This window comes from Hyperolius riggenbachi, chromosome 2 (genome assembly GCF_040937935.1).
Source record: "Hyperolius riggenbachi isolate aHypRig1 chromosome 2, aHypRig1.pri, whole genome shotgun sequence".
In the NCBI taxonomy this organism is placed as follows: domain Eukaryota; kingdom Metazoa; phylum Chordata; class Amphibia; order Anura; family Hyperoliidae; genus Hyperolius; species Hyperolius riggenbachi.
Window position 1 is genome coordinate 410,058,609 of NC_090647.1, and position 21,457 is coordinate 410,080,065.

Genomic DNA, 21,457 nt, shown 5'->3' on the forward strand with positions numbered 1-21,457 from the left:
ATACAAAAAACACCATGCTGAACCTGCACATATCCCTGTTGATCCAGAGGAAGGCGAAAAAGCTTACAAGGTCTGCACCAATTAGCCTTTAAAGGGAAAAATTCCTTCCAGACTCCAGATGACAGTCAAAAAAATCTTCTCTCCCGGGAATTACCTAATAATTATAGCTGTGAATTCCCTTCAATACAAGGAAAGCATCCAAACTCTCTTTAAATGCAAATATACTGTAGCGTTTGCCATAACTACTTCCTGAGGTTAAATATTCCAGATTTTAACCACTTTTGCTGGGAAGGACCCCTTTCTAAATAGATGGCAAAAACGTTTTTGCTCCATACGCAGATCATGTCCCCTTGCCTGTTGTACAACCCTAGGGACAAGTATTTATTTTAATGGTATACCAGCTATATGAGCTCACTGATGAGGCATTGATGAAAGTTTACATGGCAGGAAAGGGGTTAATTTATGCAAAATGTCATTTACATGTGTACTTAAAAATGGACCTAAATCCAGGACTTCCTCCCTGCTCTAAAAGATAAGCAACTTAATAATCTCCTTTTACAGAAAAAAAATTCTTTGTTACTGCTTACATTTCTCCACAGATATGTGGCTATTTTAGTTACTTCCTGGTTTCATGGAAGCACATACAGGTTTAACCTCCTGTGTTAAATATAGCCTGTCTGACCATTACACACCACAGCACACATCAGACACAGTTGTCAGTACAAATTACAGTGATGTATTACTAATAAGAATTAGACAGCATTTTGTCTCTAAATACTCTAAATTTACTCTCTAAATTCTCTCATGTACAAAAGTTTAGGTCCTCTTTAACTGCTTCCCCACCGCGTCAAGCCGATGGGTGTGGCCGCGGTGGCAGCCCCAGGACTGTCTAACGCCGATCGGCGTAAAGTCCTGGGGCTTCAGTTTGCAGGAGATTGCATGCAGGCTGCTTGGTAGGCGGAGCTACAGCAGCACTGTACTGGGGACAGCTGTGTGACACGGCTGTCCCCTCTTGAGTCTAGGTGGTGATCGGCTGTCATAGGAGGGAGGGGGTAGTATATAAATAATAAAAAAAAGGAAAATGTATTACAAAATAAACACATAAACATTTTATAAACAAATAAACAAACATCCGGGGGGCGATCTGACCCCACCAACAGAGAGCTCTGTTGGTGGGGAGAAAAGGGGGGGGGGATCACTTGTGTGCTGTGTTATGCGCCCTGCGGCTTGGCCTTAAAGCTGCAGTGGCCTATTTCACAAAAAATGGCCTGGGCTTTTGGGAGGGGGGGGGGGGGGTAAAGCCTGTGGTCCTGAAGAGGTTTATGAAACACAACATTAATGTGAATTGAAAACCGATTGCATCAGCTAGGTATCTCTTTTTTAGTCATTACCCTATAATGGCAGGTGCAGAACCATCAGGTTTAGTGTCATCCAAAGTGAATCCAATAGGGTGGTCTTCTTCTTCAATCATCATACATCCACATAACCCTTAGTAAATAAAAATGGAATATATTATACATCTACTATTTAATCTATTGGGGTATTAAACAATTGCAGACCAATATATTCTTCATGTAGTTGATTGCTAGCTTTAATTTGTGTTATTACAGGTAGGGCTGCATTCAATGTATAACAATTACTGGTGAATACCTACAGCATAAATCTTAAAGAGGACCTCCAGGCTGAAATAAAAAAAACCTGCAGCGATGCTGTAAGAGAAAGTTATATTTACCTGCGGTGTGATGTCCCGCGAAGCCTGTTTACTGCAGTAACTAGCCAGTCCTGTTTACTGCAGTAACTAGCCAGGCGTTTTTTTCTCAAAGGAGAGAGGGGAGGCGGGGCCAGCACCGGAAGTGGAGCAATGCAGGGTCTTCGGGATGGCTTCGTGTGATGTCACACTGCAGGTAATATAACTTTATCTTACAGCATCACTGCAGGTATTTTTTATTTCAGCCTGGAGAGTTCTCTGTAAAGTGAACCCAAAGTGAACATAAACTGATGAGATAAAACCATTGGATCTGTCCTGGTAGTCCTAAAAAATGACCTTTTTTCAGCTATCCGATGGTTTTATTTTATATTTAAACATTTACAAAGTAGATTCAATGTTTTATTGTCTCTGCTGAATTGGAGTCTATTAAGTGTCCCGGGATTAAAATATTTGAACTATTGACCTTATTCTATCTCTTCTATCTCTCCCCTGCACTCATAAGTTGTATTCTACCAAGAAAACTTTTATGCCTGTAATTTACTTATCAGTAATGTTTACTATATTCCTGACAAGGTACCGACAAGACAGAAACTTTCTCTTGCATGCCTAAAAATTAACTTTTTCAGGCCCCAAAATAAAAATAGAAAAACAGCCTGGTTATTAATATGCTTTGCACTGTACATACACATGTTTATCTCATCATGTCGCATGTCGCACGTCGCCTCGGGTACACTTTAATACAATATCAAACTATAAAAAAAATAATGTGTCGGCTACAACTCAAAAATGAATTGACTGGAGCTCCATTATTGCAAGAATTACTTAACAAGGTTGCAGCTTAGATAACATGTAATACTTATATTTTCTTTCTGTGAGGGTCCTTGAATGATGAATGCTATTATGTAAATGTTGTTCTGCAAATAAAGCAGGTTTCTAGCTGTATCCAATTGTGCATCAAGGATTTGAAATTGAGGGGAGGAAGTGCTTATAGCCTTATACAGTATATTAAAGCGGACCTGAACTCAGTACGTCCTCTCTGCTCTAAAAGATACGCAACAGCCTAATAACTGTTAAACAAAAACATTTGTTACAGCTGATACAAACTTAAAATAAATCTGCACTGTTTCTACTTCCTGATTCATGGAAGCAGACATATTGTTAACAGCCAGTACTTTCAAATGAGCTTATCTGCCATCATGTGCCACGGGAGAGATCATATTACAACTTGTGTTTAGACACAAATTAGGGGGAATTAAACAGGCAAAACTGTCTAAATACATTCAGGGTGCATTTCTCTATATTTACATTCTGTCCTGTGCAAGAGTTCAGGTCCACTTTAACCTATAGTTTAGAAGTATTTTCAGAATATATTTAACACAGCTACTGCATACATTGTTATTTATTACAGCAGAGTCTGTATAAAAAATGTAATCCCCTTCCGAGTCCCTTACTCTAGCATCCTGGCCTAACATACTTCCCTTTCTAAACCCTATCCTTCTTACCATAACAACTAAAAACTGAATAGTCCTACTCTATCTCCTAACACTAATCATCTTAATATTGTTGCCTATCCCTAAAATACAGTAATTAGAATTTTCAGGGGCCAACCTCGGATGGGAGGGTGAGGGTTATGTCAGTCCAGCACATGCCACGACCTGATTTGGGCGAGCTAACAGTAATGTAAAGGTGTAACTCTGAGGCAGTGGCCCAGAGTTTCCTCCCAACACACAGTTAAGCAAAGGGACCCTAAAGGTAATTAGACAATGTTCCCACACACACATAAGCAAGCAGTTATCCCTATGATGTGGTGAAATGGTAGGTTCACATCATGGATGTGCAGACGATAAATCTGCAGAAACTGCATGATACTATTTATTAGCATACCATTTAGTGATCATGAGCTCCCCCAATGCCAAATGCTGCAACAACAACCCCAAAGTAGCAAATGCAGCCACTATGACCATCAAATAATAAATACAGCAACTGTTACCTCTGACACATGAAATGCAATAACCGTTACCTTCTAACACAAGAAATGCAGAACTTTACCTCCCACACATGTAACAAAGAAAACACTACCTCCAACAAATGAAATGCAGCAAATTATTACCCCGACACATCAAATAAGCCAAAGTTACTTTCAACGCATGAAATGCAACAAACAGAAAAGGCAGTAAACATCATCTCCCATACATGTTAAAATGCAGTACATTTTACCTCCCACACATGAAATGCAGCAAATGTTACCTTAGACATAAATGTATTAAATGTTTCCCCCACTGGATGCTGCTGGAAGGGAGGTTGCATTAGGTGCTGCAGGGTGGGAGGGTGACACTAGGTGCCGCAGAGTTGAAGGGTGACACTGGGTGCTGCAGGGGTGGGAGGGCAGCACTGGGGCCCATATGCATTAAGTTTTTTTCTCTTGAGTTTTCTCCTAGGTGATATTTTCAAACTTGTCAATAAAATGTATTTTAAACCATAAGCAAGCAAAAAAAATACTCAAAATAATTTTGATAGTACTTACTCACCTACTTTTTGGTACTTTTTCCATTGCAAAGTGCTAAAAAGTTATTCTAATTCGTAGATGAAAAATTATCTCCTAGGTGAAAACTCAAGAGAAAAATTTAATTGCATTTGGGCCTGGGTGCTCAAATCCCTGTCTTGTGCCTAACACTAACTACAAGCTAACCTACCTAGAGGCAAACCTCTTAGATGAGTATATATGAGTATGTATGCAGTAAAGGCTCTTGGGTGACATCTGCAGTCTCTTCCTGGCTCATGTTGCTCCCAACTTCAGTTATATGTCACTGTGCCCCTCTCACCAGCTCTGGAGGTCCAGACTGCTCCAGGTACCTCACGCTCGCTGCCAACCATGTTTCTCCACATGTGCAAACCACACACACAATTGCAGTAACTAGGAAGGTGCAAATGCCTCCCACAATTATTTTGTCTCTGCCTCAATATCTACTTCCTGGGTTTGTCATATCAATATCAGCGCTACTAAAACATGTGGGTTGGATAGAAGTCTTCAAGAAAATGGCCACCGCATAGCACTTTGGTCTTGCATGCGATCAGTGAACAAAAACTGTGGGTGGGCATGGAGGTGGAGCAAAGCCACAGGGGAGGTCGAAGAGCGATGGACAGAGAGTCCAGCGACCAACACGAGACAATCCACGGGGCATATCCATGCCTAGGACGGGAGACCCCAATTCTGAGATGCATCGCAGGTAAACCAGGAAGTATGGTCACTGTACCTAATAGCTAACCTTATTTTATGCTCACCTTCTGTCCTCTTCAGTGGTGGGCATGCAATGTAAATGCTGTTCTGTATTTACTCTCTTAGTGCTGACATGGCAATTTATCCAGCAACAGAATAGCTAAAACTACAAGTTTATTTTGTAGTGCAGCATTTTGTTTATAGATCAGCCAGACATCCAACCACGCTTTCAAAAGATGCTACAGTGAAGCGACTCAACCTTGGAGACACATGCTTTTGGATGTGAGGAGTTTTGCTATGCATCAATGCGACCAAGTTAACAAGTTCCGGATCCTTGGTATGCATTCACTTGCAGATCAGACGTGTGTATATATATATATAGATAGATAGATAGATAGATTTATATATACGCACTATATACTTACCACCGCTAATCGTAATCCCTGCGCTGTTTCCGTTCACCTTGGTCGCATCCTTTTCCTTCTGTGATTGGGGTATGAGAATCAGCTGTTCCCTACCTGTGATGAATAAGAGCTTGCGGCAGTGAGACGCAACTCTCATTCAAAACTGAAAGGAAACTGTTACACACACGCACACTAGTTCCCGTCTGCTATAAACAGTAGATGGAACTAAGTGCAGTGCCATTGTGTGGCTGAAAAGTAAAACACACCCAAATACACCATAATACACTTTTACATTCAAACATTTTATAAATGATTTTTAACCCCTTCCACCGCTACCCCATAGTTACCACACACACAAAAAAAACTGGTAAAAAAAATTACATAGTTGTTTTGTTTTTTTTTTGTTTTTTTTTAAACTACATAAATAGTTACCTTAGGGACTTTTTTTGTATATGTATGTCATGAGGGTATGTTACTGTTATTTTTGTTAATAAAGGCTTGTAATTATTTTTATAGTATAAAAAAACATGATATCATCACCATACATTGTATTAGGGACGCAATTTAAACATTGTAATAACTGGGACAATTGGACAAATGTGTTTGTTTGCTCTACAATAGGACATTTTAATTTTTAACTAGAATCGCTGAAAGCTGAGAAATGTAGGATTTTTGCAGGTTTTTTTTCATCTTTTTCCCTGTAAAATGCATATAAAAAAAGTAATTTTCAGCAAAAAGTACTGCCCAAAGAAAGCCTAGATTGTCCTGCAAAAAGTAAAATATAGATAGTTTCGGAGTGCTTAGTAGTGTAGTACCATTTGCTTGGTTGTCCTGCTGATCTCTGCAGTAGTGGCAGAATCACACACTTGAAACAAGCATGCAGCTAATTCAGCCTGACTTCAGTCAGAGAACCTGATCTACATGCTTGTTCAGGGGCTGATCTACATGCTTGTTCAGGCGCTATGGCTAAAAGTATTAGAGACACAAGATCAGCAGGAGAGTCAGGTAACTGGTATTATTTTAAAAGGAAAAATCCATATCCTGCTCAGTTTAGGTTCCCTTTAAACTTGATGTGCTGCAAAGGTACATTGCAGGCACAAAGAGGCTGATTTATAAAGATGCTGTATGTGAACAGAACTCTGGAGTAAAAGTCAAGTAATTGACTTTAACCGGGGGGCAGGGGACCTAACTGATTGCTCTGAGTAACTGCTACATTTTTAGAACCAGGTTTAATTACATTTATAATGGCTTTGCTTGTGCTCATAATAGTATATCAAAACACTTTATGGTACCTGTTGACAGGGGTGCAGCTAAGGTTTTTGTGGCCCCAATCAGTCCCTAAGTTGAGGCCCCCATCCATAAAGGAAGTACAGTAACCAGGCATAGGTGTTCCCAGTATAAAAAGGCAGGAATAGGGGCCCCCAGTAAAGGTAACCAGACATGTGTTCCCAGTATAGGTAAGCAGACATAGGTGTTCCCAGTATAGGTAGGCAGGAATAGTGGCCCCCAGTATAGGTAACTAAGCATAGGTGTTTCCAGTAAAGGTAGGCAGTAATAGGCACCCCCAGTCTCCAGGTGTCAGTGTGTTTGTGTGTGGGGGGGAAGTAACAAATGGCCCCCGGAGTTCCGTGCATCCTCAGCCTAACACACTACTACAGTGCAAGTCATACTCACCCGGTGACTACCTCGGCCCCTGTCTTCTCCCCGCCATTTCCTCTCCATTCACTGCTGTCTCCTTTGCCACCGCCTCCTTTATGTTCACCACGCTTGCTCTCTTACGCAACACTAAAGGGCGCGAAAACTGCCCTGCAAGACAGCGGCGTGATGCGCCGCGGATTGAATCAATCCGCCGGTCGCATCAGAGGACAAGTGGGACTATTTTGTCCCACGGAAGGGGAGAGCCGATCCGGTCTGTCCCGCACAAGAGGGAAAATGCCACTGAACCACTGGGAAAGTCTCACGGAAACCAAGGGTTCAGCGGAAACCTGGTTGAAAATCGCTGTCATAGATGAACACTAGGTTGCACATCTATGCTTGACAGGAAGTGTAAACATCTTTATCTTCAGGAGGAGTCAGCATTGCCAAATACATTTTTTCAAGTGCAGGGAAAATTGAGAACTTCTGTTAGTTTTTGCTGTTGCCATGTTTTTCTCTGGTGACACTATGATTAGTGACCTTGGAGTGAAAGGGCCAGTAAGTTAGAGAAAATCTCATAAAAGTGCCCATACACTAACTCGAATTCCCGCCGATATACCTATCACTGTGATCGAATCTGCTGTGAAATCAATAACACAAACGCTGACTGATCGACCAATTGCCATTGCTCGATCGCCGGTTGGTCAGGAGCACATTACTAGTAGCGTTTGATTCAGTGACGACCGACGCAGCATAGCGGCAGCAATATCACCTGTCCGGCCGACGCGAGTCCCCAGGATCCATTCAGTCATACCGGCTGATCCATTCTTCCGGCTGGCCTTCTCCATGTCCTCTTCACTTCCTGTGACAAGCTGAAGTTCAAACAGTAGAGCGCCCTAAGCCGAAAGAAGTGTGACTGAATGGATTCCAGGGACTCGCGCTGGTGGACAGGTAATATCATTTCTGCTGGCCAGGGAAGTGGGGGCGGCGAGGCAGGCGGCAGTAGTGGCTTCACAGGTTTTAAATCAGTTTCATGCTGAAATCGATTCAAATTTGTGTGCAGTGTATGGGCAGCCAATAGATGCTCTGTGATCAGATTAGATCAGAGAGGGCTCTATCTGTTGGTCGATCTGGTGGCAATCCACCAGTGTATGACAGCCTTAACAGTTCTACCGACAGCAGTAACAAACTATCAGAGGTTCTTATACTTCCCACTCTGTCGTAAACATCCTAAAAAATATGGATGATGTGGACGTTTAGCAGAATTTACTTACAAACTTGAATATTGCTAAAACTATATGGTCATAAAACATGTTCCAGAATGATATACAGTACAATTATGAGAACCTATTTTTGTAAAATGCAACAACAATCCTGGTTATGTTTATCATATGTGTTCCTTTTTATGCTTTAAAATGCTGAATAAATGCATACCCATTTTCCTCCAGAAAGCCTCCTTGTAATACACCATGCATTTTATAACAGATCCCATTGGAAGACGATGTATTAACTGGTTTCTGACTGACGGCAATTCAGGAGTGAAGTGGATCTTAGTAGTCAGCACTGGTGGTATAGCACTGATGACATATTTACTCTGCATATGAAAAACGGGCAAATGTTAATTAGAAAAAGTAAAAACAAAATAATTCACAGCCCTGAGCAGACCTGTAAAGCATTATTTATTTCCTCTAAAAAAATACAGTATGTTGAGGGTTAACGCCTTTCTTTAAATAGAACTTACATGCATGTTGTTGTTGTCAATAAGACTATGAAATGTCATTAAACATTCAGACAACTTTCATCTGGCTTAAGATTTCAAAATATTTTTCCTTTATGGTAAGCTAAGCAAGAGACTTAAAGAGACACTGAAGCGAAAAAAAATTATGATATAATGAATTGGTTGTGTAGTACGGATAATAACTGGAACATTAGTAGCAAAAAAAATATTCTCATTATATATATATATATATATATATATATATATATATATATATATATATATATATATATATATATATATATATATATACATATATATATATATACTTTTTTTTATGACATTGCATCATCATCTAATATTTGCAGTTTACATGCTACTCAGCATTCTAAATGTTTTTACAGAACAGGCAGTGAACTTTTGACCTGTCCTGAACTGTTCTCTGCAAAAGAACAAACAATACAGTTCAGACAACAGCCTTCAGAAAACGGAGCTCTCTGTGACTTTGAAAGTCGTGGAGCTCAATGGCAATTTGCATAGATAACTGGAGTTTCCTAACTCTTCCTGTACTGGAAACAATATTAGACTTATGTCTCTGCACCTAATGCTTTATTTCTTAGCTGTAATACACAACCAACTCATATCATAATTTTCGCTTCAGTGTCTCTTTAACCACTTAAGGACCGCCCCCAGCCGATGGGCGGCGGCAAAGTCCGGGCCTAAACGACCGCAATACGCCCATTGGCGGGGGCGGCTGTGGGCGTGGTTTTGCGGCGATCGCGTCATTCGTGACGCGATCAGCCGCCGGCGACTGGCTCCACCCCCCTCGCGCTGTAACCCGCCGGCCATTCGGAAGCGCAGGCGGGTTACTAGCACCCGGATCGCCGCACGGATAGTGTATAATAGGCTTTGTAATGTATACAAAGCCTATTATACTGGCTGCCTCCTGCCCTGGTGGTCCCAGTGTCCGAGGGACCACCAGGGCAGGCTGCAGCCACCCTAGTCTGCACCAAGCACACTGATCCTGCCCCCCCCTTCCCTCTGATCGCCCACAGCACCACTCAGACCCCCCCCCCCCTGCCCACCCCCAGACCCCTGTTTGCACCCAATCACCCCCCTAATCACCCATCAATCACTCCCTGTCACTATCTAAAAACGCTATTTTACCTGCCAATCACCTGTCAATCACCTGTCAATCACCCATCAATCACCCCCTGTCACTGCCACCCATCAATCAGCCCCTAACCTGCCCCTTGCGGGCAATCTGATCACCCACCCACACCAATAGATCGCCCGCAGATCCAATGTCAGATCACCTCCCAAGTGCAGTGTTTACATCTGTTCTATACCCTAAACACCCACTAATTACCCATCAATCACCCCCTGTCACTGATACCCATCAGATTAGACCCTAATCTGCCCCTAGGGCACCCAATCACCCGCCCACACCCTCAGAACGCCCTTAGACCCTAGCCCTGATCACCTCACCAGGGCATTGCTTGCATCTATTTCCCCCCTCTAATCACACCTTGAGACACCCATCAATCACCTCCTGTCACCCCCTAGCACACCTACCCATCAGATCAGGCCCTAATTTGCCCCGTGTGGGCTCTTGATCACTCGGCCAAACCCTCAGACCCCCTTCCGATCACCTCCCCAGTGCATTGATTGTATCTATTTTCCCCTCTAACCACCCCCTGAGACACCCATCAATCACCCCCTGTCACCCCCCCCTAGCACTTCTATCCATCAGATCAGGCCCAATACAACCTGTCATCTAAGAGGCCATCCTGCTTATGACCGGTTCCACAAAATTTGCCCCCTCATAGACCACCTTTCATCAAAATTTGCAGATACTTATATCCCTGAACAGTCATTTTGAGAAATTTGGTTTCCCGACTACTCACGGTTTTGGGCCCGTAAAATGCCAGGGCAGTATAGGAACCCCACAAGTGACCCCATTTTAGAAAAAAAGACACCCCAAGGTATTCTGTTAGGTGTATGACGAGTTCATAGAAGATTTTATTTTTTGTCAACAGTTTGTGAAAAAAACAATAAAAATTAATTTCCGCTAACTGTTGACAAAAAATAAAATCTTCTATGAACTCGTCATACACCTAACAGAATACCTTGGGGTGTCTTTTTTCTAAAATGGGGTCACTTGTTGGGTTCCTATACTGCCCTGGCATTTTAGGGGCCCTAAACCGTGAGGAGTAGTCTAGAAAACAAATGCCTCAAAATGACCTGTGAATGGGACGTTGGGCCCCTTAGCGCACCTAGGTTGCAAAAAAGTGTCACATGTGGTATCGCCGTACTCAGAAGAAGTAGTATAATGTGTTTTGTGGTGTATTTTTACACATACCCATGCTGGGTGGGAGAAATCTCTCTGTAAATGGACAATTGTGTTTAAAAAAAATCAAAAATGTGTCATTTACAGAGATATTTCCCCCACCCAGCATGGTTATATGTAAAAATACACCACAAAACACATTATACTACTTCTCCTGAGTACGGCAATACCACATGTGTGACACTTTTTTGCACCCTAACTGCGCTAAGAGGCCCAAAGTCCAATGAGTACCTTTAGGATTTCAAGGGTCATTTTGCGGCATTTGGTTTCCAGACTACTCCTCACGTTTTAGGGCCCCTAAAATGCCAGGGCAGTATAGGAACCCCACAAGTGACCCCATTTTAGAAAGAAGACACCCCAAGGTATTCTGTTAGGTGTATGATGAGTTCATAGAATTTATTTTTTGTCACAAGTTAGCGGAAATTGATTTGTATTTTATTTTTTTTTACAAAGTGTCATTTTCCGCTAACTTGTGACAAAAAAAAAAATCTTCTATGAACTCACCATACTCCTAACAGAATACCTTGGGGTGTCTTCTTTCTAAAATGGGGTCACTTGTAGGGTTCCTATACTGCCCTGGCATTTTAGGGGCCCTAAACCGTGAGGAGTAGTCTAGAATCCAAATGCCTCAAAATGACCTGTGAATAGGACGTTAGGCCCCTTAGCGCACCTAGGTTGCAAAAAAGTGTCACATGTGGTATCGCCGTACTCAGAAGAAGTAGTATAATGTGTTTTGTGGTGTATTTTTATACATACCCATGCTGGGTGGGAGAAATCTCTCTGTAAATGGACAATTGTGTGTAAAAAAAATCAAAAAATTGTCATTTACAGAGATATTTCTCCCACTCAGCATGGGTATGTGTAAAAGTACATTACAAAACACATTATACTACTTCTCCTGAGTACGGCGGTACCACATGTGTGGCATTTTTTTGCACCCTAAGTGCGCTAAGGGGCCCAAAGTCCAATGAGTACCTTTAGGATTTCACAGGTCATTTTGCGACATTTGGTTTCAAGACTACTCCTCACGGTTTAGGGCCCCTAAAATGCCAGGGCAGTATAGGAACCCCACAAATGACCCCATTTTAGAAAGAAAACACCCCAAGGTATTCTGTTAGGAGTATGGTGAGTTCATAGAAGATTTTATTTTTTGTCACAAGTTAGTGGAAAATGACACTTTGTGAAAAAACACAATTAAAATCAATTTCCGCTAACTTGTGACAAAAAAAATCTTCTATGAACTCACCATACTCCTAACGGAATACCTTGGGGTGTCTTCTTTCTAAAATGGGGTCATTTGTGGGGTTCCTATACTGCCCTGGCATTTTAGGGGCCCTAAACCGCGAGGAGTAGTCTTGAAACCAAATGTCGCAAAATGACCTGTGAAATCCTAAAGGTACTCATTGGACTTTGGGCCCCTTAGCGCAGTTAGGGTGCAAAAAAGTGCCACACATGTGGTATCGCCGTACTCAGGAGAAGTAGTATAATGTGTTTTGGGGTGTATTTTTACACATACCCATGCTGAGTGGGAGAAATATCTCTGTAAATAGACAATTGTGTGTAAAAAAAAATCAAAAAATTGTCCTTTACAGAGATATTTCTCCCACCCAGCATGGGCATGTGTAAAAATACACCCCAAAACACATTATACTACTTCTCCTGAGTACGGCAATACCACATGTGTGGCACTTTTTTGCAGCCTAACGGCGCTAAGGGGCCCAAAGTCCAATGAGCATCTTTAGGCTTTACAGGGGTGCTTACAATTAGGCACCCCCCAAAATGCCAGGACAGTGAACATACCCCACAAATGACCCCATTTTGGAAAGTAGACACTTCAAGGTATTCAGAGAGGAGCATAGTGAGTCCGTGGCAGATTTCATTTTTTTTTGTCGCAAGTCACAAAGTGTCATTTTTCGCTAACTTGTGACAAAAAATAAAATCTTCTATGAACTCACCATGCCTCTCACCGAATACTTTGGGATGTCTTCTTTGCAAAATGGGGTAATTTGCGGGGTATTTATACTATCCTGGAATTTTAGCACCTCATGAATCATGACAGCGGGTCAGAATAGTCAGAGATGCTTGAAAATGGGAAAATTCACTTTTGGCACCATAGTTTGTAAACGCTATAACTTTTACCCAATCCAATAAATATACACTGAATGTTTTTTTTTTTTATCAAAGACATGTAGCAGAATAACTTTCGTGCTCAAATGTATAGGAAATTTTACTTTATTTGAAAAATGTCAGCACAGAAAGTAAAAAAAGTCATTTTTTTGACAAAATTCATGTCTTTTTTGATGAATATAATAAAAACTAAAACTCGCAGCAGCAATCAAATAGCACTAAAAGAAAGCTGTATTAGTGACAAGAAAAGGAGGTAAAATTCATTTAGGTGGTAGGTTGTATGACCGAGCAATAAACTGTTAAAGCTGCAGTGGTCTGAATGGAAAAAAAGACTCTGGTCCTTAAAGAGACTCTGTAACAAATCTTTCAGCCTTAGTTCTTCTATCCTATAAGTTCCTATGCCTGTTCTAATCTGCTCTGGCTTACTGCAGTCTTTCCTAACTGCACTGTCTCTGTAATAAATCAATGTATCTTTCCTCTGTCCTGTTTGTCGGGCTAAAGCTTGATTGTGTGGAATGTGCAGGGCTGCTTGTGATTGGTAGAAGCGATACACACCCTCTGCAGGCCCCCTGCATACTCTGAATGACTCACACACTATGCTTAGCTGAGCCTATTAGAAGCTGGTTAGTTTGTTTGTAAACACTGCCTAAAACTGTTAATTACAAGCCAGGATTACAGCAGAGAGTGGCAGAAACAGCACAGAGGGGCACAGGAGAAAATAATGAATAGAATGGTATGCTTTTTATTGTAAGAATATTAGAGTACAGATTCTCTTTAAGGGGCGAAAAGACTGTGGTCCTCAAGTGGTTAAAGTGCAGTGTGCACCTGAGACAACAAGTATAACAGCATATATACTCACCTGGAGCTTGCTCCAGTCCCTTTCATTCCCTTGCCAGAAGTGCATCAATTGTCTTGGGGAAGTGACTGGGCTAAAAGATGCATACAAGTTTTTCTTCAACTCTAACAAGTCAGATGCCAAATCACAGTAGTAAAGAAACTGGCTCTGACACAACAGCTTGTGAGTTCAAATCTGGTAGTTTACTGATTTAGTTGTTTGATCATGTGCATACTTTCTTTTTACAATTTTAACATCAGCTACTCAGGGCAGCGATCTTTCTGAGCTCTCTGTGCATGAATGAGTTCAGTTGCAAAATGGCTGCTGCTTTGGAGATGCACACAGAATAGGGGGGCTCTAGTTATAGTTAGTATAGCTAGAGCTGTGCGGGGGAGTATTGATTGTTGTGTGTGATCTTCAATCTTTTGTGTGGCAGCCCTGGCTGTTTGGGGAGGGGGGACTCTACATAATTTTTTATGTACTGTTTAATTGTCCAAAAAAATATTTTTTTTTTCAAAAAATACCTTGTAGTTTTAGAGAAAATCGAGTTTAAAGCTACGATAGGAAAAAATGCAGTTAAATGAAGATGAAATAAGCTCTGTTTTCTGTACAAAACATTTTCCCACACTATGAACAAGATGGGATTTCTGTGCAAAACATTTGCCCACACAACACGAATAAGGATTATTACCAGTGTAGATCTCTCATGCATGACAAGATGTGATTTCTTTCCAAAACATATCCTGTCAATACCCAACAAACCACAGAGAGCCGCACGCTTTGATCCCTGCCCCAATGACTAACTAACAGTGCCACACATGTCAATCCCATTCCAAGCCCTGCACTTGCTATACTAAGTAAAGCAAGCCCCAGAAAAATGACATTCTGAATTCTGCTGTCATTTTGTTGACATTTTTTGTTTGACATATTCAAAATCCATTTTCTAAAAATATACATGGCCTTTTTGAAGAATTTAACATGTACAGGGGCTTTGCTATTTACCGCTAAAGTCAGCTGCCATTGACACCCCATAAAAAAACATTTTTAACCACTTTACCTCAAGCGGTGCCGATTTCTCCGTCCCTTTTTCCACCCTGTTAACACCAAGGGATGGAGAAATCCACACCTGACGCCGCTCTCGCCGTTGTCCGCTACCGCTCGCTCGTCTGCGCGCCCCTGCGCTCGTGCACACCGCCGCCCGCTCACCCGGAGATCAATGAATGGGAAAAACCGTTCCCATTCGATGATCCAAGCCCCCGCAATGATCAGCTGCTTCTAAGAGAAGCAGCGCGATCATTGTGAAAAAAAAAAGTTTCCCAGTTTGCCTCATAACACTTCCTGCAAGCCTCCTTCCGGACGCTTGCAGGACGCATAAACAAAAAGTTACTGTGGGCATCTTGTGGCCAAATAGTAAAACTACACCCTAAAGCATTTTTCATATAGAAATACATTAGTTATACACAAAAAATTTACTCATTACCTCCTACACTCCCCAATTTTTTTTTTTGTAATTAAAAAAAAAAAATTACAATAAAAAAAAAATACATAAATCGTTTACTTAGGGACTGAACTTATTCATGTCAAGAGGGTATAAGACTGTTACTTTATAAACTATGGGCTTGTAATTAGGGATGGACGCAAAACTGAAAAAAATGCACCTTTATTTCCAAATAAAATATTGGTGCCAAACATTGTGATAGGGACATAATTTAAACGGTTTTATAACTGGGACAAATGGGCAAATAAATGCCATGAGTTTTAATTACAGTAGCATGCATTATTTAAAAACTGTAAAGGCCGAAAACTGAAAAATAATAATTTTCCCATTAAAACACATTTAGAATAAAATAATTCTTGGCATAATATCCCACCTAAAGAAAGCCTAATTGGTGGCGAAAAAAAACAAGATATAGTTCATTTCATTGTGATAAGTAATGATAAAGTTATAGACGAATGAATGGAAGGAGCGCTGAAAGGTGAAAATTGCTCTGGTGCTCAAGGGGTAAAAACCCCTCAGTTGTGAAGTGGTTAAAAATGTTTGTGTAAAATAGTATTTTTTGCAGAACATTTTGCCCTTGAACCCCCTATGCCATGCCACTGTCTGAGTTTTGGTACACGTTGTACAACTTTTTAAAAGAAATTGTGGTAGCAGAGATGCCGTGAAGGTTTTAGAATTTCGTCTGATATTAAAGTCAATGGAGCTTGATGTGAATGTTCTATTCACAAATTTTAGATGTAATATTTGCGAACGAGAAATATCATTCATCAATATTGGACATTAAATATCCATGTTTATTTAAGTTGCATTTAAACTTTACCTGGTAGATTTCATGGTTTAAGGTTTCCACAATGACACATTCTCCAGACTGATCAAGTCTAACCACTGGACTCTCCAACTTCACTTGATCCTGGAGACGCTCCATTATCTTCTCACTTATTTGTCCTGAACCTCCAACAAACTTTCTCTCCTGTGTAAAAATATCAGATAAATGTATCAGAAATTTACATGATCAGTGGATGCATTTTCTCCATGTATTAATGTTGATTGCTAACTTTGGAATTATTCATTTTTTACTATTCCATCCTTTTGTATTTGTCTGCCTTTTTTTTTTTATAATGTTCACAAAGTTTTTCTATTGTAATGTCACAGATTATGGCTCAGTCAAGCTTGTCTATTTAAAACCACTTAACGACCAGCTAACGCCCATAGGCGTCAGCAGGTCTTAAGTGGTTTACCATAGAAACGGCCGCTCGATCGAGCGGCCTTTCCATGTCAGTTCACGGAGGGTGTCTCCGTGAACAGCCAGAGAGCCGCCGATCGGAAGAAATCCCCGCTGTTTACATCATACGGTGCTGCTGCGCAGCAGCGCCGTAAGGCAGATCGGCGAACCCCGGCCTCTGGTTGGCCGGGGATCGCCGGCATATGATAGGCTGAAGCCTATCCTACAATGCGCAGGACGGATATCCATCCTGCGCCGCTCAGAGGGGAAGGGAGAGGGACGGAGCGCCGAAAACGCTGCAAAGGGGGGCTTTGAAGAGCCCCCCCTGCAAAGCGCAGCAAGCCGGTGGCGATCAGACCCCCCCCCCCAGCAGGACATCCCCCTAGTGGGGAAAAAAGGGGGTAAGTCTGATCGCCCTGGCATAATCCTGATCTGTGCTGCGGGCTGGAGAGTCCACGCAGCACAGATCAGGCAAACCACCCCTGGTCCTTAAAGTGAACCTCCAGACTAAAAATCAACTCAGCAGCACTGAAAAGGCCTGGTGTTTCTTTAACAGTTTCACAGCATCAGCACTTTGTTTCTCTTATACAAGCCTCATTTTTAGCTGCACAGAAGAATACTGCCCGGGCATTTTCCCCCTGATGCTGTGCAGAGCATGATGGGATTTCTGATGTTGTTCTCGTTCTGCTGTTTTTGTGCAATTTTTTTTTTTATTTTTTTTTTACATTTTGAATTTGAGATTTGAAGCCTAGCGCGTGAAGCTGGGAGGGGTTATCAGGACACAGGACAGTTGGAACTGTGTCTCATGCTCCCTGTCACCTCCTTTCAACCAAAAAGATGGCTGCCCCCATGACAAAGATGGCAGCCCCCATGAATCACAAACATTTGCCTGTTCTTTTAAAACAGGGTGGGTAAAAAATTATATTACCTATCTATTCTAATTAACATAACTAATGTAACTTAATAACAGTATGTTTGTTTAGGCTGTAGTTCCCCTTTAAGTGGTTAAGGTGCAGATTCTGCACTTAAACTTAATGAATATTTATTTAGTAATATTGTTATACAAAATAAATGTATTTATTAAGGCCCCGTGTCAATGATTGCCAGCTTCAATGAGATGCCGCGGTAATTTGTATCTTCCGAAGTAACACAGCCACGTATTACTACTTATTCACGTACTTATAGTACGTGAATAGGAAATAATGCTCAAGGACATCTTGTAGCCAAATAGTAAAATTACACCCAAATACATTTTTTTTTAAATAAAAATACCCACACTTACGTTAAAAATTAACTCCTTCCCTCCCACACTCTCCAATAGTACCAAGTACATTTTTTGCAAAACAAAAACTGACAACGAAAAAAAGTTTAGTTACCTTAGGGACTGAACTTGTTTTTTAATATGTATGTCAATAGGGTAGATTACTGTTATTTTTAAATTATGTGCTTGTAATAAGTGATGCAAGCAAAACTGAAAATATGCATTTTTATTTCTAAAGAAAATATTGGCGCCCTACATTGTACTAGGGAAATATTTTAAACTTTGCAATAACTGTGACAAATGGGCAAATAAAATGTGTGGGTTTTATCCACAGTAGAACATTTTATTTCAAAACTATAATGGTCAAAAACTGAAATGTTGTTTCCCATTTTTTCTTATTATCCCCATTAAAATACAGTTAGAAAAAAAAATAATTCTTAGCAAAAAGTCGGAGGTGAAGTGGTTAAAATACACTCTAACAAAGGAACTTGTGAGACCTGTGTGATGGAAACGTAATTTATCACTTTGTCACCTTTTTATCATGACAAATAAAATATACTTTAACACAGAACAATTTGGATGCCAAAACTGAAAGTCCCTGTAAAGTTTCATATTATAGTAATTCATATTGTGTGGAATATGTTCTAATTTGCAATGCATAAAGGTAAGCCATTTTTGCTTATTTAGTTCTTGTTGTGATGCTTGTCAGAATTTGTGCTGTGATCTGATTGTCTTTGTGTGTCAAAGATGGTTGCTGCTTGGCTGTAAACAGCAGTCTATCAGTTGTCCTAACTCCTCCTGCTATCGCCATAGGTAAGTTGATCACAGCGGAAAATGGGACATCATTTTTTTTTTTTTTTCCTGATAAGCACAATGCAAATCACCTGAAGCGAGCCACTTTCTCCATCTGTTGTTTCAAGATGCTTTTTTTGCAACCAGAACCGTAGCCTTATCTTATCTAGTTCCTTCCTGTTCAATGTTTAAGAAAGCATTATGCTGAGCATACACGGCTAGATAGTTCTTATCAATCGAACCGCTGATGACTCGATTGATAATATCCAACCTGTCGGCGGATCGATTCTGCGCTTGATCCCCGCGGGCGGACAATGGAAGAAACGAGCGGCTGATAAGGAAGTGCCCGCAGGGACGAGCGGGAATTGATCCACGCGCCCGCGCGGACGAGCGGGGAGGCGCCGGCATCGAGCCAGCGGCTCGATTCTGGCGCATAAACGCACCGTGTATGCCCAGCATTAAACGCTTTTCACATCAGTGGCTTAACAAAAGGGTTTATATAAAAGAGGATTCTTAAAGGAAACCTGAGATCTTAATAAGTAGTGTATTTATACTTGCGTGCGGCTTTCTCCAGCCCCATGAGGCTTGTTATCCTCTCCAGATGCTCCATTCTCTATATAACCCCACCAGTAATCTGGCTGGTGGCACTCTTCTGCACATGTGTGGCTCACCATGCGTGCATCCCAGTCGTGCTCCCACAGCCAGGTGCATTCAGCGCCTGCGCATTATTACAGTAATTTTGTGCAGAGCACTCCTGCAGCTGGGAGCATAACGGGAGCGCGCACAATCAGGCCGTGCATGCGCATAAGAGCACGACTGGCTACCAAATGGCGAGGGAGCCCACACACCTCATGGAGCTGGAGGAAGCCCCAGGAAAGTATAAATACACTTACTTATTATGATCTCAGGTACACTTTAATAAAGGCACAATAGAGTGATAAGAGGTGGCTTTTATAAACACATCGGAGTGCATGCGGGGAAGATAAAATGCTGTATTAAACAATGACTAAAATAATGAAAAAATACAACCTTCAAAATAACTTTAAAACAATTTTGTTATTTAAACATTATCTAAAGTCATGATTTACTCTTGTTAGGAATCGACATAGCCGATGTATATCTGATCATCCCCATACTCAGTGAATTAGCAGCTGTACGCTTATTATTTCTGTCTAGTAAAAACTTTCTCAATAAATATGCGGGTAATTTTTGCTCTTGACTCCCTATTTATGAATATTGCAAAAATGTGTTAACACTGTTAAGGTGACAATTTTATGGTCATACGTTCACCCCTGTTTTATGTATAATGCCACAATGTAATTTAGAAAGGATTCAGTTAAGATTGTATATAATTACAGCATTGTAACTACAGATTTATTTACCTGTCCTCCATTTTCTGTTGAGAAAGTCCTTACAGTTCCACCGCATATCTTTACATACCACAGAAACCAGAGAGTAGAAACTTGTGCGGTCTCAGCAGTCACAACCAAATTCACTAATAGCTCTCCAAAGCTTCTAGCTGCACTGTAGGAACAGAGGAAAACTAAATTCACACATACAAAAGCCTGAGTACAGGACTTGACAAGCAAAAGTACATATGATTTGGAAATATACCAATGGATTCTTCTTGTCATGGATTGTATCAATATTTTGAATGCCACAGCATTACAACCTGTGAACAGTGGATTGTGGCCAATTGTTATTACTTATCGTTGCTATAACTATTAGTGAGACAATATGTGGCCATTGGCCTGTGGGCACAGTAGTAATTCAGTTAGTATACCGTGTAGTATGCATCTTTTTGGCAGTTAGGCCTTATAAACTGGGAAAGATGAGCTCTTTTTTTTATTTATGTCTTTTATATCTTTTCTGTCAGATTGTCAGGCATGCTGCTAGAAATGCCACTTCCCACTCCTGGAAAAAAAATTGCTATAAAACAGTAATTAGGGAAAGGAAGAGGAATACCGCTGTACCCCTATGTCTCCTTAAACAGTGCACAGTCAGGGATGGATAATCCACACCACCAGAAAATCCGCATGATGCAAATGAGTACTTTATCAGAGTATGTATCCAAAAGCAACACAAGAAAAACACATGGCTGACATGTTTCAGATTGCTCTAGTCCTTAATCCTTACAAGACATCCGAGGTGAAAATAAACTGATGAGAAAAACAATTGTATCTATCCTCCTTCTCCTAAAAATAACTCTTTTTTTTAGATATTCCACAATATTATTTTATATTTAAATCTACTTTTTAAGTTTTTACTGTTTCATTGTCTCTGCTCAATGGCACTTCATACTTTATTGAAGTATTCTAGAGCTCAAAGCTATTAATTATTGACCCTTTTTATCTTTTCCCTGCTCTTAGAAACCATTTACTGACAGGAAAGTATTTTATGGCTGTAATTACTTATCAGTGAGAGTTATGCTGTAGTCTGACCCAGTCCCAACCCAGACAGAAACTGTCACTTGCATACCTAATGTTTAACTTTTCCAGGCAGAGAAAGAAAAAAAAAGGAAGACAGCCTAGTTATTTGTGTGCTTGGCACTATTAATACACATGTCTATCTCATCATGTCACATGTCACCTCTTTTATCCTTTAACCCCCTTGGCGTTATGATTCTTTCTGGATTTTAGGGTCTAAAAGCGGGGCAATTTTTTGCACCCTTTTAGACCCTAAAACCTGGAA

The 21,457-nt window shown here is 40.9% G+C and overlaps 1 protein-coding gene across 1 annotated transcript in view; it reads right to left on the reverse strand.

Annotated features, from left to right (window-relative positions):
• The window catches only part of LOC137544515 (amine oxidase [flavin-containing] B-like), a 223,187-nt gene that overhangs the window by 88,419 nt on the left and 113,311 nt on the right, over positions 1-21,457 (reverse strand). The window contains exons 6-9 of the mRNA XM_068265601.1: positions 20,149-20,290; positions 16,312-16,461; positions 8,399-8,558; positions 1,392-1,488 (exon numbers count right to left, since the gene is read on the reverse strand). Coding sequence (XP_068121702.1) covers positions 1,392-1,488; positions 8,399-8,558; positions 16,312-16,461; positions 20,149-20,290 — 549 coding nt within the window. The remainder of the gene's footprint in view (positions 1-1,391; positions 1,489-8,398; positions 8,559-16,311; positions 16,462-20,148; positions 20,291-21,457) is intronic.